The following is a 26,221-nucleotide window of genomic DNA, read 5'->3' as shown; positions in this document are numbered from 1 at the left end:
GCCACCTGGCGACCCACTCTGCCACAGCCATCTCTGGACCCAGACGTGAAGCCAGTGCTGAAGCGGTCTCATGTGAAGCAATCTGAGTGGCGTTACCATGGCTACAGATGCCATATGCCCCAGGAGCCTCTGAAATAATTTCTGTCCTGCCATTGAACGAATTCAAGCAGATCAACACCGGACCGGATTTGCTCCTCTATGAGGCGTGCAGTCTGGTTGACCGAATCCAACTCCGTACCGAGATAAGAGATCCTCTGCATGGGGCAGAGTTTGCTCCTCTTCCAGTTGACCCAAAGTCCCAACAGGCTAAGGTGACTGAGCACCATGTCTCTGTGTCCACACAACAGGCACAGCCCAAAGGGAAGGACCTTCAGGTCGATCGCTGCAAACCAATCTTGGGGACAGATGCACTCGAAAATGCGCTTCTGCGTCAACATCTGAATGGGCAGTTTGTGAAGGACCTGGTTCAGGACTCGCAGGTCCAAGATTGGTCATAACCCACCACTTTTCTTGGGACATTATGAAATAGGGGCTATAGAAGTAGAGGCATAGCGTCCTGAAGTGGGGTCTGACTGCACAAAGCAGCACCTACCTGCCCCCACGCTTGGACAGAGGGTACGAGAGACGGCATGGTAGCGTTCTAAAGCCATACGCTGCTGTCCGCTGGCGACTGAGGAGAGGCTGAGCTTTGTGGCGTCACACACTGTCTTCCTCACCTCCTTCTTCAGCAGGGAACGAGAGCAGCGAGGCATAGCGTCACGCACGGTCATCCTCACACCACTGAGAAGAGGGGAACAAGAGTGGCGAGGCTCCCCGGCGTCACACACTGTCATTCTCGCCCTCTTGTGGGGAGGGGAACGAGAGCGGCGAGGCTTTGAAGCGTCAGACGCTGCCATTCCTGAGCTCCCGAGACCCAGAGGTATTGGAACTGCTCTTAAGAATTTGGGTACCACTGGCTGTAACACCAGTGGCAGAACAGAATTTATCAATGATTCTCCACCCGGCCCTCCTCCGGGGAAGAGCAGCTCTGACCAAGTCCGGCAGCTGAGACGGGTGGCATCGTGGGACCGATGCCCATGGCGACGAGCAGACTGAGGGGTTCCATCTGCTTTGCACTGTGGAGGACTGCTGGGCACAGTCACCGACAGTGTCACCGAAAAGGGTCACCTTGTGAGATGGGAGCATCGAGAAAGGGTACTTTGGCGACGTCTCACACCCCTGCAAGGTTAGCCCAAGGGTGTTTCTCGACCAGGGTGGACATCGTCTGGCCGAGGGCCATCGCTATGACTCTAAATATAAATCAGTCACTGTGCGCAGCTCAACCTTGGCTCAGAACTACCCTCGTGCACTAAGAGTGCAGGGCAGAGATGGCCTACCAGTGGCGCTGCCACCCCACCGATGAGGGTAGTGAGAGAGGGGAGAACTTTATATAGATCATGGCCCTTTTGGTGTTCCATATTTTGGCACAAAATAGTTCCATACCGCCAAAGTTTTCCAATGCACATCCGGGGAAAAGGCAAGGGGGCGGGCAAGGCGATTTACGCATTGCACTATGCCACAGCCATCCGGGAAAGCATGGCTGCCAAGTCTGAATCTGATGCAGCATGAGCACACACTATTATAGTGGGAATCTTAGCATCATCTTCATTTCTAGCTCATAACAGCCCTCTCTCCGATGCAGCGATTGACATCTGTCCTCTGCTAGAGCCCCAGATGAAACGCTAGGTCCCCCCCTTTTTTTTCTTTTTTTTAAAACTAGCAATCCCATCTGTAAGCTACCTGCAGGCATGTGAGACAGTGAGCGTGGCCGGCAGACAGCACACAGGGTGCTGAACACTTAAGCCCTTATGAAAAAGGCAAGACGAACAATGCACCGATGTGGTCATGCTCTCATGAGAGAACATGAACCACCCACGAACACAGTCTCAGCATGCTTGCAATGTGATAGAGAAGTTGGGGCCCATGGAGACGTACTCGGTGGGGAAGCCCCACTGTAATCCTCAGGTCACCAAGGCTTATTAGCCTAAGTAGCCCTTTTCTGGAGCACCAGAAAAGAAACTAGATCGGGGAATAGGCGAAGGGACTGAACCCCATTTGAGGTTTCAAGTCTCGACCGCGCATCTAGAGCGCCGAGTGAAGCGCTGGGTTGCCGTGACAACCAGCGCTGTCAGCCGGCGGCTAGACGGCATACGGCGCGCTGAACGCTCAAACCCTCACGAGGAAGGTGAGACGAACAGCGTGCCAACATGATCCCGTTCTCCTGAAAGAACATGGATCACCCACGAACGCAATCTCAACATGCTTATGTGAGAGGGATCGTGGCCGTCAATTAAGGCTTCACAGGCTATGAAGCATTTCTTGCCTAAGAGATCCAGCTCTGCATCTGGCCTTCAGGCTAAGGTTCCGCCTCCCCAGCAGCCGAAGCCAGTGCCGGCAAGCACACAGCCCTGCTCTGCCTCGAGATCAAGACAGCACTCACACTCAGCTAGCCGCAACAGACTGCCAGAGCTACGGGGTCCTTGGCCCAAGATTGTGCTGAACCCCGAACCGCTGAACCTGTCTTAACCGCGTTGAGAAAGAGAGGGTGGTTAAGTCCCGCTGCGGCTGGACCACCACCATCCTCTCCCAACCTGTGTCTCACAGTTCCCTGCAGCCAGGTGACTGGAGACTTCAAATATACAGCCAACGAGCCCGTGACCAAACGCGTTCGTCTGTACCCAAACGCTGTTTGTTTGGCGACCCAAGTATATCACAAAGAGAGCTTTTTCTATGTAGGCAGTGTGCCAACTACACAGTATGCACCCCTGCACATAAGCACTTTACACACACAGCACCCGGTGTCCAGCGCTACAAGCGCTATGAATGTAATGCACAGGCCATTCTTGAGATTCACCTTCGAGTCTATCTCTGGCGCCCCGCATTTTTACAAAATGTATGGATGCAGTACTAACTCCCCTGAGACTAAGGGGAGTACGCATTCTCAACTATCTCGACGATTGGCTGGTCATAGCCCAGAGACACAGTTGATGACTCACAGATCCTGGCTCCTGAGATGTATAAAGTACTAGAGACACAGACTTGAGTAAAAGTACAAGTTCCTTATCAAAAAAGTGACTTGAGTTGAAGTTGAAGTGCTCTTTAAGCACCACACTTAAGTAGAAGTACTAAAGTATTCAACATTTTTTGTACTTAAGTATTGCAAGTAGTTTATTTTAAAATTTACTACTCAAGAAAGTAGTCAAAAGTTTGAACATCATATTGTTTTTATTATTTCAAATGATTAACCTAAAGGACAATCACGATGTTGGTAGGTAATTTGTCTACACATTGCCATATAAATAACCTGAAAATACTATAGTTCATTAAGATTAAATCTTACTAACCACTCTTACTAAAATAAAATGGGGTAAGCACACTTATATTCACATTTCAAGAGGTGTTCTGAGTAAATTATTTGTTTTTAACACTTTACAATATGGTTTGATTTGTAACATTACATTAGTTAATGTATTAGACTAATAACTAACATGAACTAACCATGATCAATAAATTTTTTACTGTATTTATTAATCTTTGTTAATCTTAGTTAATAAAAATACAGCTGTTCATTGTTTGTATATGTTACTTCACAGTGCACATTAACTATGTAAACAAATAGAGAGCAATTTGAGCGCAAGACGCTCGTGTTGTTTTAAAGACAGTGAATGTGCGCGTGCGCGGGGCTCTCTCGCACGCGCGCGCTCTCTCTCACAGCCACAATCACTTGAAGTTGAAGGGGTGGAAGGTGGTGTTTTTGTTTTGTCCATCTATTAAGCTGATCAAAAGGCAGAACGGAAGCACGCACAGTCTTCTTAATAGCTTGATTCAGCTTCATCAAACCTGCCATCTACCGTTCTGGCAGTGGTAATGTGGGTTTGGAATGGAATGATTCATAACATTTTTTATAATTGTAACGAGTAACGATGCTGCACAAAAAAAATATCGGAGTAAAAGTATTAAACTCATCGAAAATATGTACTGAAGTAAAAGTGGAAGAAAAATAATACTCTAGTAAATAGGGTTGGGCATCGTTTTGATTTGAACGATTCTGATTCCGATTCCGATTCTTAGTTTCGATTACGGTTCTCCATTCAGAGTCTGGCAGCGTCGTTCAAGGCCGGCACTTAGACTCCTCTCAAAAAGTTCCAGAGGATTTTAGGTCAGATGGCCTCAGCATCAGCAGTGCTCGAACTGGGTCTATTGCACATGCCCTCCAACACTGGTTAAAAGACCGCATCCCAGCCAGGGCGTGGCATTTGGGCCAGTTACGCATCAAAGTGACCCACAGCTGTATCAAAGCTCTGGCTCCTTGGTTAGCGACCAACTGGTACCAATCGGGCGTGAGCACAGGCTCAGTTACTAGATGGAAAGTTCAACCCGAAATCAGAAAAAGTTGGGACAGTATGGAAACGCAAATAAAAAAAAAAGAAGTGATTTCTAAATTTACTTTGACTTGTATTTCATTGCAGACAATATGAACACAAAATATTTCATGTTTTGTCTGGTCAACTTCATGTCATTTGTAAATATGCATCCTTTCCTGTCATTCAGACCTGCAACACATTTCAAAAAAAGTTGGGACAGGAGCAATTTAGGGCTAGTAATGAGGTAAAATGGTTAAATAATGATGTGATTTGAAACAGGTGATGTCAACAGGTGATTGTAATTATGATTTGGGACAAAAGCAGCATCCAAGAAAGGTCTAATCCTTTAGGAGCAAAGATGGGCCGAGGATCGCCAGTTTGCCAACAAATACGTGAGAAAATGATTGAAATGTTTAAAAACAATGTTCCTCAAAGAAAGATAGGAAGAGATTTGGATGTTTCACATTCAACAGTGCATAACATAATTAAAAGATTCAAGGAATCTGGAGGAATTTCAGTGTTTTTTTTTTCAGTGTTTTTCAGTTTTTTTTAAATGTGTTGCAGGTCTGAATGACAGGAAATTATGCATATTTACAAATGACATGAAGTTGACCAGACAAAACATGAAATATTTTGTGTTCATATTGTCTGCAATGAAATACAAGTCAAAGTAAATTTAGAAATCACTTCTTTTTTATTTTATTTGCGTTTTCCATACTGTCCCAACTTTTTCTGATTTGGGGTTGTATATGGCTTACTGGAAAAAATAACTGTGGGTGTAAGTGAAAAATCCTACGTCTTGTTTACGTAAAATAACCGTACTTGGTGAAGCAAAAGTTGCATTAATGTTTTTATAATGTTTAATCAATTTCTTGAGAGAAACCAAAATTTTATATAGGGTATATGTAAAGGTTTGCAATGCCAACCAAAGTTCACAATGCCATCTAGAGTTCACGATGCCAGACCCTTGCAGATTTACCAGAGCTGTGTTGTGAAACATCGCAAAACATCTTTAGAACATTTTTTACAACCTTTGACACTTTACTGATTCTACGTCACGACCAGACATCCTTTCTCGTTATACAAAACAGCATGATACTTACAGTACCTTACTGGTGCATCTGTTCATCTGGTACCTTTCATTGCAACGGAACATTTCAACTTTGCGTTAAAGCTGGTTTGAAACAGTGCTTTAGAAACACATTTGACCTCTTCTGAAATTGTTTACCTCATGTAAAAAAACATTGTACCAATCCTGTCTTAACTTTTCTGTTTTTAGCATTTTTTATGTTGTTTAATGTTTTAATGGGGAACCACACTTCAAATGTAGGCCTATCTTAAAAGATTTTTAATAAAAACACCCTGATTGCAGTATTTAAGATCAAAAGTTTCACATTTAAAAAGCATATAGTTTTATACTGTTTCAATACATTTTACTTTTTTCTGATAAAATTTTACAATGCCTGAATAGTATGTTTTTGTTTTTAACTATATGTATCGCTTTAAAGTTTTAGTTGTATGTGAAAATGTTACATGTGTGTGAAAACTTTCAAATGTAAGAAAAACTTTATTCTTGATCGCAATGTTTACCACGCAAGATGTATAGGAATTTTTTTTTAATAAAAACAACCCCTGAATCCAGCGTTTAATCTCAAACTTTTCACATTTCATAATTTGAAAGCATATAGGTTTATACTGCTTCAGAAACACATTTTACTTTTCGGATAAATGCCTGAATATATTACGTTTTTGTATTTAACGGTCTGCATCACTTTAAAGTTATATATGAAAATGTTACATGTGTGTCTGTGAAAAACTTTCTTCAAATGTATGTATTTCATAAAAATGTTCTTTAATAAAACCCCCCGTCAAATGTACTGTTTGGAGACAAATGTAGGCTATAAGATTTTTAATAAAAAAACCTGAATCAGCTGAATCTCAAAAACTTGTTTCACAATTTTACATTTTTAAAGCGTTTCAGAAACACGTTTTACTGTTTCTGGTAACATTTTACAATGCCTGAATACTGCATTTTTGTTTTTAACGATCCGCATCACTTTAAAGTTTAAAATTAGTGTGTGGAAAATGTTACATGCGTGTAAAAACTTTCTTCAAATGTAAGTATTCGAGCGTATGGGACGCTCAAAGGGTTCGGTTAAGTACTAGTAGAAATGGTGGTGGGAGTTTCTGATTAGAGAAACTGGAGCGAGAGACAGTGTACCAGCTGAAGGGTTTTATTCAGATTTCTGCATGTATGAGGTATGCACGTGGTCTACAATGAACAGAGAAAACAAAATACACTAAGTTTTCTAATATAAACAGTATTACAGATAACATAAAACGAATATACTATACAAAATGGGAGTAACAGTAAATCAGGTAATTAAAGTGTTAAATATGAATTATTTGTAACCCATAGGTACGCATTACTTTGGTAAAGGGTATTCAAGTATTCAAACATAAATATATAAAGCATAAACAGGCATGCAAATCTAGCCTACCTGTCTAAAGCATACTGCAGAATATATACAACTAAACAGTATTAAACTAGCTTCAACATTTTACTTGACATGGACTATAATAGCATATAATGTAAAGCAGATAACTTACTTTTTAAATCAATCACTCACGGAATCACAAACATGCAGCAGTCCATTTTGTGCAAGCAACAACAAGTCAGTCTCTTCACCTCTGTATCGATACTGCCAACTGAGACTTGTCCAGGCATGTCCTGGGTTCAAGCATTTATAACTTGTATACGAAGAAATACCTGCAGGGGGCGTTGTTGGGCTTTCATACATAGCCGCCCCCAAATGTTGCTTGTGACATTTGAACTTGGTAGAAAGCCCGACCTAAGTGGCAGGATTGGTTTTGTCATCATCCATGAGCTTGGGAAGTGGGATCAACCGAGCCACAGCTCTAACATAAGTCCGATCTTGAACCTGAACTGCAACTGTCCTTATGCGTCCATCAGGTCCAGGGAAGGTACGGGTCACCTTGCCCACTGGCCAGAGGACTCGTGGAAGTTGTGGGTCAATGATGAGCACTACCTGGTCGACCCTGAGCTTGTCGTTGTCCTTTTGCCATTTTTGTCTTTCCTGGAGAGTTGGCAGGTAGTGATGAATAAATCTAGCCCAGAATTGGTCAGCAAGTATTTGACTATGCCTCCATCTTCTGGTTCCCAAAAGATTGCTGGAGTCATACATTACTTGTGGGAGAGAGGAGTCATGGCGACCCATGAGTAGGATGCTGGGTGTGATTGAGTCTGGGTCGGCAATGTCTGATGATACGTAGCCTAAAGGCTTGGCATTCATGATGCCCTCGACCTCAATGAGAACCGTGCGGAGTACAGTTTCAGGGAGTGTCTGTTCCTTCAGAATGGCTTTCAAGGCTTGTTTCACTGATTTGACTTCCCTCTCCCATACCCCACCAAAATGCGGAGCACTGGGTGGAATAAATTGGAAAGCGATTTTCTGTTCGGCTAATCGCTCCTTTAACTGAGGTGCCATAGCATCATAAGACTCTTTAATCTCTCTGTTCCCTCCAACAAAGTTGGTGCCATTATCAGAGAAGAGCTCAAGGGGCTTGCCTCTTCTAGCTATAAATCTCCGTAGAGACATCAAGAAGGCATCAGTGTCCAGACTCTCAAGTAGATCCAGATGGAGACATCGGGTGGTCATACATTTGAAGACTATTCCCCATCTCTTTTCAGTTCGTCATCCTATTTTCACAGTGAATGGGCCAAAACAGTCCATTCCAGTGGAATAGAAGGGGGGCTTATAAAGCCTTAGACGAGCTGGTGGGAGATCTGCCATCATGGGGATGCTTGGTTGGGCACGCCACTTTTGGCATTCAATACATCTGTGCTGATGTTTCTTGATCGCTGCTCTGCCTTTCAAAATCCAATAGTGACGTCTGAGCTCTGCAAGGACTCTTTCTGGCCCGGGATGAAGGAGATTGGCATCATATTCCTTAATAAGGAGTTGAGTCATTTGTTGACAGGGATCGAGAACTATGGGATGCAAGGCATTCATGTCTATATGTTCAGCATGACGTAGTCTCCCTCCAACCCTAAGCAGCCCTGCATCTTTATCATATTCAGGAGACAGAGACACTAACCGGCTATTGGATGGTAAGGGTCGGTTTGATGAGAGAGCCTTAACCTCCTCTGGAAATGAATCTCTTTGGGCTTGTTGGAGAAGGAGCTTTTCTGCAGCAACATAATGTTCAGCTGCAGCTGCTTGCGGTGTGGAAGATTGAGCCGCCCCGTGTAGGTACGCCACTGTGGCCTTTACCAAGTCTTTCCAGGTGTTATACTGATTTGCGTCTGGGAGTTGTACATCGGTACTAGTGCATAGGTGCAGGCAGATTGCTGAATTCTTTAATTCAGTATCTGGTTCAGGGTCAACAACTAGCATGTTTGGCCAGGATGCTTCTGATTGATACAAGAAGCCTGGTCCATTGGCCCAAAGGCATGATTGTGTCAACTCCTTTAAGGACTTTCCCCGGGTTATGTCGTCGGCTGGGTTATTGCCAGAGTCCACATACCTCCAGGAACTAACATCTGTGAGGGACTGAATTTCAGCAACTCGAGTTCCTACAAAGACCTTATATCTACAGGAGTCAGCCAGCAGCCAGTGAAGGACAGTGGTGGAATCTGACCAGAGAACAACTTGCCTGATGTTGACGGTGAGTTCTGTTTGGAGAACTTTAGCTAATTGTGCTCCAGTAAGTGCTGCGCTCAGTTCAAGACGAGGCATTGACATTTGTTTCCGGGGGGCTACACGTGAACGGGCCAGCACAAATGAAATGTGCACATGGCCATCTTTGTCTTCAGTGCGCATATATGATACTGAGCCGTATGCTCTCTCAGAGGCATCACAGAAGATGTGTAGGTCTCTGGTGCATGTTTCATCGTGTACTTGAGATGGAGTGTAACATCTGGGAATTTCTAGCTGTTCCAAATCTGGTAGCTCCTGTACCCAGGTTTGCCATCTATTTCGTAAGCTGTCAGACTCAATGAGGTCATCCCATCCCACGTGAATTTTCCACAGATCCTGAATGAGTATCTTGGCTTGAGTGGTGAATGGAATTAGGTACCCGAGAGGGTCATACTGCGATGCCAATACCTTGTAGATATTCCTCAGAGTTGGTTTGGAACATTCCACATGGCGAGGCTTGTATCCTAAGGAATCGCTGAGACAATTCCATCGCAATCCAAGGGTGCCCCCTAAAAGATCTGGACTCTTTTGGGATAACCATAGCTCACTACTTTGTGACCTTGCTTCTGATGGAAGATGTTCAATGACTTCTGGTTTGTTGCTGGCCCACTGGCGGAGATCAAACCCTCCAGTAAGCAGCAATTGCCATAGGCCATCTACAAGAGCTCTAGCCTTCTCCGTTGATTCCATACTTTGCAGACAATTGTCTACATAGAATGACTGGGTAACTGACTCCACGAGAATGGGATCAATTTCACTGTTGTCATTGGCCATTTGTTGCAGTGCATATATAGCACAACAAGGACTGCACGTTGTGCCAAAGGGCAGAACTTGCCACTCATATATCTTTGGCTGCTCAGTCTTTTGCATGTTTCTCCAGAGGAAGCGCAGGATCGCCTTGTCATCCGGCAGTAGACGAACTTGGTGAAACATCCCTTTCACATCTCCGCTCACAGCCACAGTGTGTTGTCTGAAACGAAGCAGAACACCAAGCAAAGATGCGCCAATTATGGGACCAGGAATAAGGAGCTCATTCAATGATTGACCCTGATACTGGAAAGAACAGTTAAACACAATCCTGTTTTTATCATTGTGATTCACCATATGGTGTGGAATGTACCAGGATTCAGTGGACTTCTCAGCTTCCTGCGTAGAGATTTCTGCCACATAGCCAGCTTGTTCTAGCTTGTTCATCTCAGTGCAGTATGCTTCAGAGAGGTTTGGGTCTTTGGCGAGTCTCCATTCAGTGCTGCGAAGACTGGCCAGCACTGCTTCCTTTGGGGCATTAAGGGTGACAGCATTTGGTCGTCTAAGCAAAGGAGTGGCATATCGTAGAATGCCGTCAGCTTCTACCCTAGTAGTGCATGTTTGTAGTAGTGTCAGAGCATGCTGGTCCTGCTTAGAACGAGTGGCTGTTGTTTCATTAATGTAGGGCAGGGTGTCAATCTGCCAGAGACGCTCAACGTTTTTGAGGAACTCTGCATTCTGAGCATCTATAGAGATGTTCAAACATTGTTGATCACAAGGAGCAGTTTGGCTGTATCCAACAGGGCCTTGAAGAGTCTAACCGAGTCTGGTGCAAACAGCTATTGGTGCATTAGGAGCTCCCCTCCATATGGGTTGGACTGGCACAAGTAGGTGAGGCATGTCCGGCCCAATGAGTAGCAAAGGTTGTGCTCGCTCAATCCGTGGCAATGGTAAGGACCTGATGTGGGCATATTTGCATTGGAGAGCAGCTACTGGATAAGAGTGTTCAGACAGTCTCAGATTCCCTGCAGTGAAGGCATGATTAATCTGGAACCTCTTAGTTGGTCTGTTTAAAGGTGACACAGAGAGGGAAACAGATGCTCCATTTAACTGAAGTACCTCCTGACGTATTGTACGCAGTGTGAGGGTTTCAGGCACTGTCGTGAGGCTTAACTGGTCCACGGCCTGTGGCAGTACAATGCTACGCTCAGAGCCATCGTCTAACACTGCATATGTCTCCATGGATTTATCTCCATTATGAAGTAAGACCCTAACTACCTTGAGCATCACCTTTGGAGATCGGTTGGGACGATCTAAGTATACCTGTGAAGTGGGAACGTTGACCAGAAGAACACTCCTTTGTGTCTGCATGGCTGCTTCATGGAGAATGGTAAGGTGCAGCTCTTTACAGGTCTTGCACTCTCGCTTCAGAGTGCAGTTGTCTGAAGGATGTGTCCTTCCACATTTCCAACAACGCTTTCCATCCGTTATCCACTTCAGTATTTGCTCTGTGGTTAGTAGCTTAAATTTAGAGCAAGAGTTCAGGAAATGGTCCTTATTATTGCAATAGGGACAGTATGGTTGAAATTTGGGTGTCTTCACCCCTGCTTGACCTTGAACAGGTGAGGTACTGTTGGTGGAGTAAAGGATTGAGGTGGATCTATCCTTAGGGCGAGAAGGTGGGCAGAGATCCTTCTTAGCTGTCCTGGTTGCCTCACTTTGATAAAGCGCTGCTGCCCTGTTGGAAATACAATTAGCCTGGGACTTTAACTGTAGCCATGCAGAGAAATCAGGTAGCGTATAGGTACGGTCTGTGCCAGTCTGGAGAATGCCATGGCTAAAGCAGTATTCCACAAAACTGTCACGGTATGACGGTGGCATTTTACTCAGAAGGCGATCAACATGAGATCCACACCTTAACTCATAGCCATTTGGGCCCTCTAGAGTCCTTAGCATCCCTACCAATGAATGGATGGATAAGGCGAAGTCGTCAAAAGCTTCAGCATCTCCAAACTTTACAGCTGGAGCATTCAGTATGGCTCCCAACTCACTCTGGACTAGTTGGCGTGGTTAACCATATTTATCTTGCAGTGCTTGTAATGCAGCTGTGTATGGCCGGGGATCGTGCCTTTGCAAGCTGGAGAGCACTGGAAAGCTTTAAGTGACCTAGGAGCACTTGATACTTGTACTGTTCACTTAAGTGTTGTTGATTATTGATTAGATTGTCCAGTGCCATTTTGAGCAGTGCAAAGTCACTTTCACGTCCAGTTTCAAAGGTCGGTATGGCAGGTTTTGGAACACCATAGGCGGAAGCTGCTAACATCTCCAGTCCAGGCGGCTGGGCTTGAGGTGTAAACATTGTTGCCTGAGCTGGAAGGGCATGAGCTGGAGCTGGATGAGTGGCTGGGAATGCCATTTGAGTGTGAGGATACAGGACTTGGTGTGGCTGAGGATGTACTGAAGCCCCGAAGGTTACAGGGTCTGGAGGTGAAGCTATTGAGGGAGGCACACTGACAGCCGGTATCTGATGGTAGGTTACAGTGGTCAGAGGAGGAGTTGGCTGCACTGTAACTGTAGCTGGGTAAATCGTTGTAGGAACAGTGAGAGAAGTTCTAGGCTCTGAAGTGGGCTGAGCTGCTGCAAGAGGTGGCAATGACCATGTCACTACATTAGGATGCCGCACATCTGGAGCAAAGTCATGGTCACTGAAGGAAGCTTCAGTTGCTAAGGCTGTGGTTGGTAACACATGTGATGTTGGATGAGGCAACACTGATGCCTCAGAAGTAAGAAAGACAGGGTGTGGAGTGGAATGTCCTGACATTTCCTGGGCAGATGATATGTAAATATCACTAACAGCAGCTCTCTGTAGAGGTGGACTTACTCCAGGTAGTGCTCCAGGTGAGTTACTGGTGATGCTAAGTTGCAATTCAGATTTGCTAACATCATGGTTGTCCTGTTTAAGGAGTGAGGTGACTAGCTTGGCAACCTCAAGCTCATTTTGTACTTTTTTGAGACGCCATCGTGTCGCAATCTGTTTAGCCAAGGCTTCTCTGGCTTTGGGTGCCTCTCTAGCTTGGTCATCAAGTCTCTGACATTCCTTATCTGCTGTAGTGTCCTCTTCGATCTGACGTTGTAGTTCCTCTAGTTCAAGAGCTTTTAATCTCTCCTCCAGCATTGCAGCTTGAATGTCAGAGAGACCATGTCTTGGAGACCTACTTGATGCACTGTGGCGTGATCTGGATGTAATGTTGGAGGCTGTACCAGAGGAAATGGAATTAGAAGAATGTCTAGAATGCCTCTGCGAATAAGCATCAGCTGGAGTTGGAGCGGAGTGCAGGTGTGCAGGGAGCTGGACTTCATAATCATCAAGATGGGCTGGAAGATGTCGCTCTCTTTGTGTGCGGGGTCGTACCGCAGGGTCTGCTGTGCTAGCAGTATCAGGATCCATCTCTACTGAAGTACCTCCGGCTCGAAGGACCATATTCGAGCGTATGGGACGCTCAAAGGGTTCGGTTAAGTACTAGTAGAAATGGTGGTGGGAGTTTCCGATTAGAGAAACTGGAGCGAGAGACAGTGTACCAGCTGAAGGGTTTTATTCAGATTATTTCTGCATGTATGAGGTTTGCACGTGGTCTACAATGAACAGAGAAAACAAAATACACTAAGTTTTCTAATATAAACAGTATTACAGATAACATAAAACGAATATACTATACAAAATGGGAGTAACAGTAAATCAGGTAATTAAAGTGTCAAATATGAATTATTTGTAACCCATAGGTACGCATTACTTTGGTAAAGGGTATTCAAGTATTCAAACATAAATATATAAAGCATAAATAGGCATGCAAATCTAGCCTACCTGTCTAAAGCATACTGCAGAATATATACAACTAAACAGTATTAAACTAGCTTCAACATTTTACTTGACATGGACTATAATAGCATATAATGTAAAACAGATAACTTACTTTTTAAATCAATCACTCACGGAATCACAAACATGCAGCAGTCCATTTTGTGCAAGCAACAACAAGTCAGTCTCTTCACCTCTGTATCGATACTGCCTACTGAGACTTGTCCAGGCATGTCCTGGGTTTATCCATTTATAACTTGTATACGAAGAAATACCTGCAGGGGGCGTTGTTGGGCTTTCATACAGTAAGAAAAACTTTCTTTAATAAAAATCACCATGATGATCGCCATGTTTACTACCTATGTTTCGCGCTTTTAAAGTTTAAAGCACATAGTTTTGAACAGTTTAAACTTTTTTCTTTTTTTAAAGTAAAAAACTTTGTTAGTATTATTTGTATAAATGTTATTTCATTATTTTGCCAACATTTAAATCTACATCTCTCTGTGTGGGTGTGAGGGTGTGTGAGAGTGTGGGGGAGAGAATGTGTGTGTGTGTGCGTGTGTGTGTGTGTGTGTGTGTGTGTGTGTGTGTGTGTGTGTGTGTGTGTGTGTGTGTGTGTGTGTGTCTTGAGACGATTATAGTTGAAAGAGCTAAGAGTGAATAACTAAATAAACTATGACTAAACAAAATGTTAAAACTATTTATAAAAGTAATTTGTTTAATTATTTTAAGAGGGTGTATTCTTCTGCTCCTAGGGGAGTGTTAGGGGCGGAGTCTGGCGGGGGTTTACGCACAGCCACCAGAGTCCATTGATGATCTAGCCATCAGGGAGAGAGGACGCGTTTGCACGGAGTTCCATAAGAGCCAATTGTTTTTGCCTAAACTAAATAAAAAATTAACTGTAATTGTAATGTGAAAAACTTAATATTATGTTTTGCATTTATTTATTTATTTATTTTTAACATCTGGGCTGCGTTCAGCCCCGACAAAACGTTGCAAAACGTTTTTTAAACGGTAACGGTGCTGCGTTGAACACCCTGTTCTGTTGACACAAGAGTGGTAACTATGGCAGCCGAGAAGGCCATTCTTTGTGTTCTTTTTGTGGAATTTTCGGAGCCTGATGAAATCGATATAAATACGTGTTTAATACTGCAAAATAAATGCAATCACTGCCCTTGCCGTCCAGAATAAAAGACAACATCCCAATCCCATTTAATGAACCTTTTTCATCTCCTGGTAATCAATTCTAACTTAAATCATTTTATTTCTAGTTCTTACTTTTTTAATAGCTTGTATTTTCTTTCTCACTTTATGTCAAGCAATTGCTATATATGAAATTTGGTATATAAATAAACTTGCCTTGCAATTAAGCTAAAGATATAAATAAATACATCATCATGATATATATATATATATATATATATATATATATATATATATATATATATATATATATATATATATATATATTAAACTCTTACGACAATCATGTCTTCTAATACCAGCGGACACATTAAACAACTTTACTTCCATTGTGTGAGCTGTCTCTTTAAAACTGCGTGGTTTATATACATTTTGCCGCTGATTGGGCTGTCATTTTTGACACACCCACCAAACGAGATCAAACGCATCTCAAACCCGTTGCACACCGTTGCACACCGTTTCCAGGAAACATGACGTTCAACCGGAAACCGTAGCAAAACGTTGCGCACCGGTTTGAGCTTTGAACGTGCCCCTGTTCCGTACCGAGGGGGAGTGTTAGGGGCGGTGCTTGTCTTGTTTCTGTCGTCAACCTGAAAGGACGTGTTGGCACAGAGGTCCATAAGAGAGAATTATTTTAACTAAAACTAGAGAAAAACTTGAACAGTAAGATGTAATGTGAAACAACTTAACATTATTCGTTTCATATGATTTTAACCACATTTCTTTGATATGTTTAAAGCCTATACTTGTTTGAAAACAGTGTTTACTCTATCTTTATATTTATGAAAAACATTTTAACGGCTCAAAGTTCAAATGTATGTGAAATACTATCTTTGTTTAATAAAAACTATTCCCTGTTCTTGTCACTGTTATCCAAACACAATGTCTGACATTTTAAAACGTTTAAAGCACATTCGTTTTTAAACATTCTTTGATCGTTTTCAAACTTTTTAGAAAAAACACACAAAGTTACAAACATTCCTTTGAATGGGGGGGATAGCAGGTGGAGGATAATTAAATATTTGCGTGTGTGTGTGTGTGTGTGTGTGTGTGTGTGTGTGTGTGTGTGTGTGTGTGTGTGTGTGTGTGTGTAGGGGTTTCGTGTTATAGTTGAGATGAGCTTAAAACTATATGGTCTATAGTTTTAAATATAGACCAACTTTATCTCCGATCTTTAGACAATAATCACAACTAGTATTTCAGCCCGGCCTTTTTTAAATGTACACCTGGTTCAGGCGAGGGAGGGGGAAATTCCCACAAGGGGGGGGGGGGGGGGAGAATTCCCTGTGAGTGATGTCATCATCAGCGTCATTTTTTACGTATCCCCTTAAATTTGAATTAACCTCTCAGCTTTGTGAGGGGAGTGTTAGTGGGTGTGGTCTGTTTTAGCCAGTGCATCCTGTTTGACCGGTCATTTCTCACTTAAACTTTGAAGGGAGAAGACGCATTTTTATTCACTGAGAACCAAAGGCAATTTAGTTTTTCCCACGGTGGTCATGTGGTGTGGGCGGTGTAGGGGAGGAGTCTGGGTGTGTCTCCCTGCAATCTTAAAAATGTCTTGAAATCTTAAAATAACACTAACTCTTTTTTGGACAACTTTTAGAGAAAAAAAAAGCAATTTTAACATATCGATGCTTTAAAGCTACACTGTGTGATATTTTTCCCCCATCTAGCGGTTAAAAGGTATATGACCATCCAGTGAATATTAGTTTCTCTTCCTCTCAATTCCGATTTCGTTTTAACTCCTACGGTGGCTGATTTAGTCCAAGATTAATGTGGCTTCCAGTTCGACCTCGTCCACATTCGACACGGTGCCATTGAGTGTTAAAACGCTAAAATTCACGGGTATGTCCCTCATTGGCTGATGTACTTTCAAGATGGAGGGGCAACATGGCGACCTGCATTCGAACCCATTACCGTATGTATTTTCAATGGCATATTATAAACTTACGAGAATACTTTATTACTTGGAAGAAGTAAATATGCATTAATGAGCACATATATTTTCTAAATAACTAAGTGTTTTTAGCTAAGAACAAACTAAAAAAGTTACACAGTGTAGCTTTAACGTTTTAAAAGTGATAACGATTTCATATGTAATGAAATTACGTCTTCTTTAATAAAAAATTCCCACGGTGTACATACAGCCCCCATAAGGGGAGGAGCTAGCGTGGGAAAATTCCCACGGTCAAAAGGGGCATGGCTTAGAGGGCAATAAACCTGTCAGTTTGATGGGTGCTGCCCTCTACTCTCTCTCAGGCGGCTTTATGCTATGAAATGGTCAGTCTTCTCAGACTGGTGTAATGCATGAAACCTGAACCCACAGTCATGTGAGGTGACAGAAGTGCTTAGTATATATGGCTGCAATAGCGGCATATCACATCCAGGTGACTGGTCAGTCCCTGGGGAAATGCGAGCTTATAACACGATTTCTTAAAGAGGCTAGAAGGCTTAACCCCCCTCGTCCCCCTTCAGTTCCTATATGGGATCTTTCCACAGTCTTACAGGCTATGAAAGGAGCACCATTTGAACCACTACAGTCAGTGAGGTTAAAGCACCTTTCACTCAAAGTTGCTTTTTTGCTGGCTTTAGCGTCTGTAAAGCGAGTGGATGACCTGCATGCACTTTCAGTGAGTGCATCCTGTTTAGAGTTTGGGCCTAACGACTCCAGAGTCGTCCTCAAACCAAGACACGGTTATGTACCTAAGGTGCTTTCCACTCCGTTCAAAGCACAGGTCATTACACTGTCAGCGCAGCCTTCATCAGAGGGCGAAAAAGATGCAAACTTGCTCTGCCCAGTCAGGGCATTGAGATTATATATAGAGCGTTCCGCCACCTTTAGGCAGTCGAAAATGTCGTTCTTTGTTTGCTTCGGCGGCCGCACTAAAGGGAGTTTGGTCACGAAGCAGAGTTTGTCACAATGGATAGTAGATGCTATCTCGTTGGCTTATCAGTCTAAGGGCCTCAACTGCCCTATAGGCATCAGAGCTCACTCCACAAGAGGCATGGCCTCTTCATGGGCTTGACTAGTGGTATACCACTGGAAGATATCTGTGGCGGCAGGCTGGGCCTCACCATCCACTTTTATCAGATTTTATAATTTGGAGGTTCCAAGCAGGTATTCTTTCCATATGACATATTGTGAAACACACCTATGTACTCACAAGCATGACATAAATTATAAGCCCGACTCTGTCTGGCTACATTATACCTTCATATAAGGCCTGATTATATCCAGCCTACATAAAAAGTTTTTCATTGTTACCCTCTTCAGGGCCCACCACGGTCGGCTTCCAGGGGATCATTCTCTCTATACTGGGGCGTTTTACATTGTGTTCCCCTAGCGCATGCTATGCAATACGAGTGATTCTCTCGAAAGGGAACGACTCCTTGGTTCCCTGAGAGAAGGGAACGAGTATTGCGTAGCTTGCCGTGCTTGTGCTCAGTGAGCTCACGGGTGCCGCTGTTTGTGCCTTCTCTCCCATCACAAAAAGCCTCTTCTCTCTCTCTCTCTCTCTGTCTCTCTCTCACTCTCCCTCTCCCTCTCTCTCTCTCTCTCTCTCTCTCTGCTGTAGCAGGAACAGTCTTCATGGACACCTGTTCGGCTCCGAAATGAATGACAAATGTGCGCTGCATCCGCCTTCTGTTTATACCCGCAGTGCGGGGTGGAGCGCGAGATGCAAATCTCGCACGCCAATGGCCATTGGCCCATTCTCTATACACTCGAAGCTGATAGGGGCTCCCAGAAGTGATCCCAATTCGTCGGTAACGTCCGACGTACGTTGAACGCGACCGACTGAAAGGGAACAGAACAGTTACTAATATATAAACAGCAATCTACATTTTTATAATTCTTTGGTGAATGTTTTAACCATATCTATTTGTCCTTAGCACGCAAGACATTATCAGGCAAAACATTACTTTTAGTGACAGTACAGGAAAACAATTTACAATTATAAACCATAGCTGTACTAAAAACTTTTTTGGAACTTATGAACAGCTATTGCGACGCTAATATTATTTTACAAAACAATTGTATCCTTCAAATAATAATTGTAATTTGTTTTTAATTATTTAATTATTTACATTGATTATTTTGATTACTGATACACTATATAGGTGATGATACACTTGGCAACTTTTTGAGCAATGTTGCTCTGCAATGTTGACGTCAATGGGCAACCAGGTGAGACACAGCGCCCACGACCGATCTAAAGTATCTAGATAGAAATTTGTTGCCCATTCTCAATAGGAAAGTGACCAAGCAACACGGCTTCATCCTGCTTGCCACAGATACTTTAAAATATTTTTTTTTATCTTTTTAATACCATTATTATTCACTGAATTATGACTACAATGTACGCACCTATTGTCTATGCTGGTTTTATCACTTCCTTTTAACCTGCATAGACGCATATTTTTCATGAATTCCGAGAGCTGATGAGTTGATTTAGCTCTTACATTTACATTACATTTACATTTATGCATTTAGCAGACGCTTTTATCCAAAGCGACTTACAACTTGGGAGTACAGTAAGCAATTGGTCATGAAGAGTCGAGTAAGCGCAACAAGTTCCTGAAATACTGAGTCCGTGTACATTGCTCAGTGTAGCACAGGCTAGAGTAGGGAGGGGAAAAAGAAAGAAAGAGGAAAAGAAAGGCTTTTTTAATAAATAATAATAATAATTAGTCACGGAAGAGCTGAGTTTTTAGTTGACTTTTGAATGTTGTCAATGATTCTGCGTTTCGGATGGCGGAGGGAAGATCGTTCCACCAGCTGGAAACGTTGAATGAAAATGTTCTGGAAAGGGATTTTTTGCCTCTCTGTGATGGTACCACAAGCCGTCGCTCCTTAGCTGAGCCTTAGCAAAGGCTTCTGGTGGGGGTTCATAGAATCGAGTTAAAGTATGCAGGAGCTGAGCGCTTGGTGGCTCTGTAGGCAAGCGTCAGCACCTAAAACTTGATGCGAGCAGCAAGTGGTAGCCAGTGCAGAGATGAAGAGAGGTGTAATGTGGGTCCTTTTGGGCTCGTTGAAGACAAGACGTGCTGCTGCATTCTGGATCATTCGAAGTGTTTGGATCGCACAAGAGGGGAGTCAGAAGCACATTGCAGTAGTCAAGTCTAGAAATAACCATGGCCTGGACAAGAAGCTGTGTTGCATGCTCTGTTAGGAACGGTCTAATCGTCCTGATGTTGTGGAGCGCAAACCTGCATGAGCGAGCTGTCTTAGAAATGTGTTCTCTGAAGGACAACTGTTCATCAAATGTTACTCCAAGATTTCTGACTGACTTTGATGGGGAAATCAAGGATGTACCTAACTGGATGGTGAAGTCATGTTGTATAGTGGGACTGGCAGGGAAGACGAGAAACTTTGCCAGGTTGAGCTGCAGGTGATGTTTTCTCATTCATGCAGAGATGTCCGCCAGACAGCTGGAGATTCTTGCAGCTACTGTGGGGTCATCTGGTTGGAATGAAAGGTAGAGCTGAGTGTCATCAGCATAGCAGTGGTATGAGAAGCCATGTGCCTGAATGATGGGTCCCAATGAAGTAGTGTAGATGGAGAAGAGAAGAGGTCTAAGCACTTAGCCCTCAGGAACCCCGTGGTCAGTTGATGTGCTTCGGATTCCTCTCCTCTCCAGGCAACCTTGAAAGACCTACCTGTGAGATAAGACTCAAACCAATGGAGCGGAGTCCCTGTGATGTCCAGTGATGAGAGGGTGGACAGAAGAATCTGAGGATTGACCATGTCAAAGGCAGCAGATAGATCAAGGAGGATAAGGACTGATGAATTGGAATCAGCTTTAGCTATCCGCAGGGCTTCAGTGACCGACAGTAATGAAGTCTCTGTGGAGGGGCCCCTTTTGAAACCTGATTGATTGACGTCCAGCTGATTATTCTGTGAGAGGAAGGAGGAAACCTGGTTGTAAACAACTCGTTCAAGAGTTTTCGCTATGAATGTTAGGAGAGAAACAGGTCTGTAGTTATCTATGAGTGATGAGTTTAATGTGGGTTTCTTAAGCAGTGGAGTTACCCGAGCCTACTTGAATGTGGTAGGGAAGATGCCGGTGAAGAGAGATGTGTTGATGATGTGTGTGAGTGCTGGTAAGAGTGTAGGAGAGATGGTTTGAAGGAGGTGTGAGGGAATTGGATCTAGAGGACAGGTGGTAGGATGGCTAGCGAGGAGAAGTTTAGATACTTCTGCCTCAGTGAGTGTAGAAAATGAGGAGAGAGGATGTTTGGTTGTGGATGTGGCTGATCTAAAATCCACAGTGCGCGTGGGTGAGAACTGATTGCTGATTGTTGTTGTGATTGTTGTTGTGATTGTTGTTGGAAGTCACGCATATGGACTACAACATATGGAATGTCAACATATGGAATGTCGCTGGAGTGGCTCCAGCCTATTTAGGGGAGAGATGACTGTCGAGGGAAAGACACCGGTTAGCTGACAGGGTAGCCGTACCATGGAAGAATACACATATGGGGTTGCCGCAGGGACCGCTACATATATGTTTCCCTTCTGCTGGCCTCCGTAACAGATGAAGAGCTGGTCTGAGGTGTTAAAGCTTTGTGTTCTGTCCATGTATAACCGCATAGCGCGGACAGGACAGAGAAAAGCCACGGATGGGTCTGCCTCCTCTGCGGGCAGCACTTGCTTGTTCACCTGGTTCTTCAAGGGGAAGAAGAGGGGAGAGAGAGAGAGAGAGAGAGAGAGAGAGAGAAGCAGATGGAAGGGGTTCGCCGACCCCGTGGCACGCCACCATCTCGTCCTCCGCCAACTGGATGGCCTGGTTCAGTGACGTCGGACGGTGGCACTGGACCCACTGCACGGTCTTCCGGGGAAGCCGCACGACGAATTGCTCCAGCACCACATAATCAATGATTTCCTTGACGCCGCTTCCGTCGGCCATCAGCCACTTGCAGCCGGAGTCCCAGAGCTGGTGCGCGAAGGCGAAGGGTCCCGCTGAAGAATGGCGCGCTTCAGGTCGTCGTAGACCAGGAGATTCTGGACTGGCAGTTGGTGGGCGGCTACCTGCGCCTCCCCGGATAGCAGTGGCAGGAGCCGCATTGGCCAGTCCGACTTGGGCCATCCCCGGGACTCGGCGGACCTCTCGAAGAGGTCGATGAACGCCTCCGGATCATCCTCGGGGCCCATCTTCGAGAGGTGGAGGTCGGCGGCCGAGTCGGTGGTGGTGGGGGGGGGGCGGCCCGAATCTCCCGGTCCATCCAGCTCCTGAACAGCTCCCGGTCTTCATGCTGGGCCTGAAGGAGGGCTTCAAAATGCTTCTGTTGCTGCTCCCTCACGGCCAGCAGGTCCTGGTGGTGCTCCTGGTGAAGCCGGCGAGCGACTGGACGATGTCCGCAAGCGGCGTCTTTGGCGGGGTCTGCATGGCGGCGGCGATCTTCTCCCTTCCTGGGTTTCGGCACCAGTGTAACGTTGGTTCGTGTGGGTGTAGGAAGGAAGAAGACAGGGTCGGCGTGACTGGGACTTGCGAGGCTTTATTACTCAGTACTGGATCAAACACAAAAGACGCACGTGGGCGTTCTGCTCAAAACACTCAAAACTCTTTTACTCAAAACTTTTCACTCGGATTTCAGCTTCTTTTCTGCAGGCTCATCGGCTTTGCTCGCGCAGTCCCAGTCCAGGTCTCTCTCTCTCTACTCTCTCCCCGCAGCGGCTTAAATGCGGTCTCTCCACGCCAATTACTGCTATCAGACACAGGTGTTATTCATCTGCACTTGACCTACTTACTCACCGCTCGGCTCTGCTCTCTCTCTCCGGCTACAGACCTCGCAAAACCACGCCCCCTCCGCCACAACCTGATGTACACGTTACATCATCAGAAGAATGGCATCTACTCTAATGTTAGTCTCTCTGTTTTATCCCGAGGTTTACTGCAGTCAGCCGGATCCGGGCTGTATCCAGATCAGATGGTGGACCTGCGCCCAGACATGACCAAGCCTGTAGTGCTTCAGTCAGAAATTGAAGCTTTCGCGCCTCGATCGCCCCCCGGTGGCCGGTCCCAGTATAGCTCCTAAACCCCGCCTCTCCATGTATTAGAATGGGCGCGAGACACACTAAACAATTTAATTACACTTCAAATAATTGTTTCCTAAAGATGGTTTCTGTCATTTTAGGCAGTTTTTATTACAATAATTTTATTTCAAGTGTTCGTTTTTTAAATAAGTTTAGTTTTAGTGAGTTATTTGATGCTATAAAAACGAGGGGTGTGACGTCATGATTGACAGCTCAGATTGACGGGTTCTCTGAATGAACTTGTCACTGAGGCACTAACGGACTTTTTTCTGGATTTTTGGGAGGAGATTGGAGCTTTAGCTTTAATTTCTACACTTCCATAACTGTTTATTTCACACCAACATAATGAATTGTTCTGCATCTGCGAGAGTGTGGGCGGGCTTTTGATAATCGCGCCTCTACTTCCTGTTCTCTACTGCGCAACTCCGGTCCCGAGATCGCTACTGCGCAGACTCGGTCCCAAGATGTCAGCGCCGTGAGCGGGCCTATGAAAGCTTCAACTTTGGTCAGCGGAAGTCAATGAAGTCGCGTCGTCCATATTTTTTTACGGCCTATGGACATGACCAACGCATGACCCTGAAGTGTCTGCAGAGACCGTGTCAATTAGACTCCCCTGAAATTACCTCATCGACACAGCATCCTCAATAAACCCGTCTCCGGCCTGATGGCTCCGATCTTTCGAATATTGCAATTTAATAATTGTTTAATCAATACATCATCCTCAATAAACCCGTCTCCGGTGTGTTGCCTCCAATCTTTTGAATATTCCGATCTAATATGACCCCTGACCTGTAAAGATGCCAGAATAATAATCATACACTGTTTGTTAATTGGCCATAGGAGAACTGGCACCCCGACTGAGCCTGGTTTCTCCCAAGGTTTATTTTTCTCCATTATGCCCCTGATGGAGACTTGGTTCCTTGCCACTGTCGCCTTTGGCTTGGCTTCCTCAGTTAGGGACACAACATTTTTTTCAACTAAATAAATCTAATTAGTAAACTAAATTAACCATATAAACTAAATTACTGGTCTGCCCACATTGTCACTGTATGATAATTGAAATGAGCTAGATGACATCACCGTTTTCTCCAGAGCGGCTATACAGCCGAATCAAATTCTGTTGCATTATTTTCCTGTTTTACACTGTGAAGCTGCTTTGAAACAATCTGCATTGTAAAAACCGCTATATAAATAAAGTTGACTTGACTTGACTTGACTATCGCAACTTCAGTTTTATGCCAACTTAAACATTTCATTTTATTAAAACGATCTGTAAGCTGAACCATCTGTCATTCATTCCGCTCTGCAACTATGAGCTGCAGATAAGTGTGTGTCTATCATGGGACTGCTTACACCTCTGCTGCCTGCAATGTCACTTCTCTACAGACATTCACAAATCGTACAGTTTAGTGTTATTCTGTGCACAGACTATAACTATTTGTAAATAAAAAATAAATTAAGGTATAAACTATGGACTGATTAATGAATTGACTACAACTAACCATATATAAATTACATTTACAATGCTTTGTTTATTGTATGTTTTTGAATCTCCTAGAAAAGTTGTCTCGAAGAATACAAGTGGGTCTGGGATACTCAAAATGTAAACTGATCCAATATGAGCGAATGCAGGCCATGCTAGAGGCCAAACGCCTCTCCTCTCAGCTCTCTCAACAGAAGGTAAAGACTGTATTTTGCTTTTTTGATTGCATACCTGTGTTCATTTCTATGATAGCAAATAGATCAATAATTGAAACTAGTGATGCACCGATCATGATTTTACATGGCCGATTCCGATACCGATTTTTTTTCAAGAAAACTGGCCGATTCCGAGTTCTGAATTAGTTTTTTTTTTGTTTTACAATAAAAGAATGAAAGTATACATGAACACGATGTTTATTTGGTATTTAACAGGCTAAATTGGCTTTTGGCTATGGAAAACAAGTTCGCAATCTGAAATTAACGGGAAATTGAATTGGAAATTAAAAGGCTGAAAGGTGAAATTAAAGGCAACAACTGCATATTCTGCAATCCAAACAAAGATCTTACTTAAATCAGCATTTGTTTTTAAATTCAGTGTAAAGAAAAAAGACTTTACCAGTGAAATTAAATAAAACCAAAGTATATAATTGTTCCAAAATGTTAAATCAAATAATGTTTAGTGCAACGAAAAAAACTAAGATGCTACAGCAGGTGCTTTTTAAATCAAATTAAGTCAATGTAATTTTAAGGTAAAATAAAAATGATCATCCTATTGGCTACAGCAGTGTTTCCCAACCACGATCCTGGAGGCACACCAACACTGCACATTTTGCCTGTCTCCTTTATCTGCCACGCCCATTTCAGATCTTTGAGTCTCCACTAATAAGATGATAATTTGAATCAGGTGTGTTTGATTAGGGACACATGCAAAATGTGCTGTGTTGGTGTGCCTCCAGGATCGTGGTTGGGAAACACTGGGCTACAGAACTGATAGTATTTAATTTCAAAAGTGCATGCATGTTCTTCTCTACAAAAAGAAGTATTTCGGCTTTGTCACAAGTTAGTCTGTTTCGTTCTCATCCGATCCAACACGTGAGAAGCTGAGCTGAACAAACGCTCACTATCTGCGCTTGTGCAGGGCGCGGAGAGGTAAGCTCGCGCAACTTCAGCTCGCGCAGGAAAGCGGCTCTTCATTCCCTTCAGCAAATCTCGTCTCTTCCCTCCGTTCTCCAGTTTCCGTTTGTAACACACAAGTGACATGTTCGCGATTGCAATATAGACGATATAGGCAATATAAGGTGCACCTTTATGTGCACGCGGGCGCACTTCCGGAAAAATCGGCAGAAAAATACAAAGAAAACCGGTTCCGATTTTTGGCCGGTCAACCGGTGCATCCCTAATTGAAACAATTATAAATAAATGTTAAAGCTTTTATGGACTGTGATGTTAGAGCTGTTAAAGTGCATACAAGGGGTTTCAACGACCTGGGGCCCTATGTATAAAGCCGCTCTGAGTAAAAATGTAGTCTTTAGGATGTCAAAATTCTAAGAATGATGTAATTTTACTCTTATTCCTAGACTTAAGAATAAGTCTGATTCATAAAGGTTCTAAGTAAGACACTTATCAGCTTCTAAATTATTTAAAGGTCCCATGGCATGGAATTTTTATTTAATTTTATAATGTATTCTAGGGCTGTACAATTAATCGAAAGATAACCGAAACCGACATTCAGAACCTCTAACCGGCGTATTTTTCCCATGTCGGTTATTTCGGT

General features: G+C 43.7%; 1 protein-coding gene across 1 annotated transcript in view; it reads left to right on the top strand.

Annotated features, from left to right (window-relative positions):
* The window catches only part of LOC307128901 (coiled-coil domain-containing protein 148-like), a 91,134-nt gene that overhangs the window by 7,917 nt on the left and 56,996 nt on the right, over window positions 1-26,221 (top strand). Inside the window, exon 2 of the mRNA XM_079820935.1 lies at window positions 24,524-24,645. Within this exon, the coding sequence (XP_079677061.1) occupies window positions 24,592-24,645 (54 nt within the window). The 5' untranslated portion in view covers window positions 24,524-24,591. The remainder of the gene's footprint in view (window positions 1-24,523; window positions 24,646-26,221) is intronic.

This window comes from Gobio gobio (genome assembly GCF_949357685.1).
Source record: "Gobio gobio genome assembly, chromosome: 7".
Classification (NCBI taxonomy): Eukaryota; Metazoa; Chordata; class Actinopteri; order Cypriniformes; family Gobionidae; genus Gobio; species Gobio gobio.
Note: the sequence above shows the minus strand (reverse complement) of the source record. Positions and strands in the feature narration are given on the sequence as shown.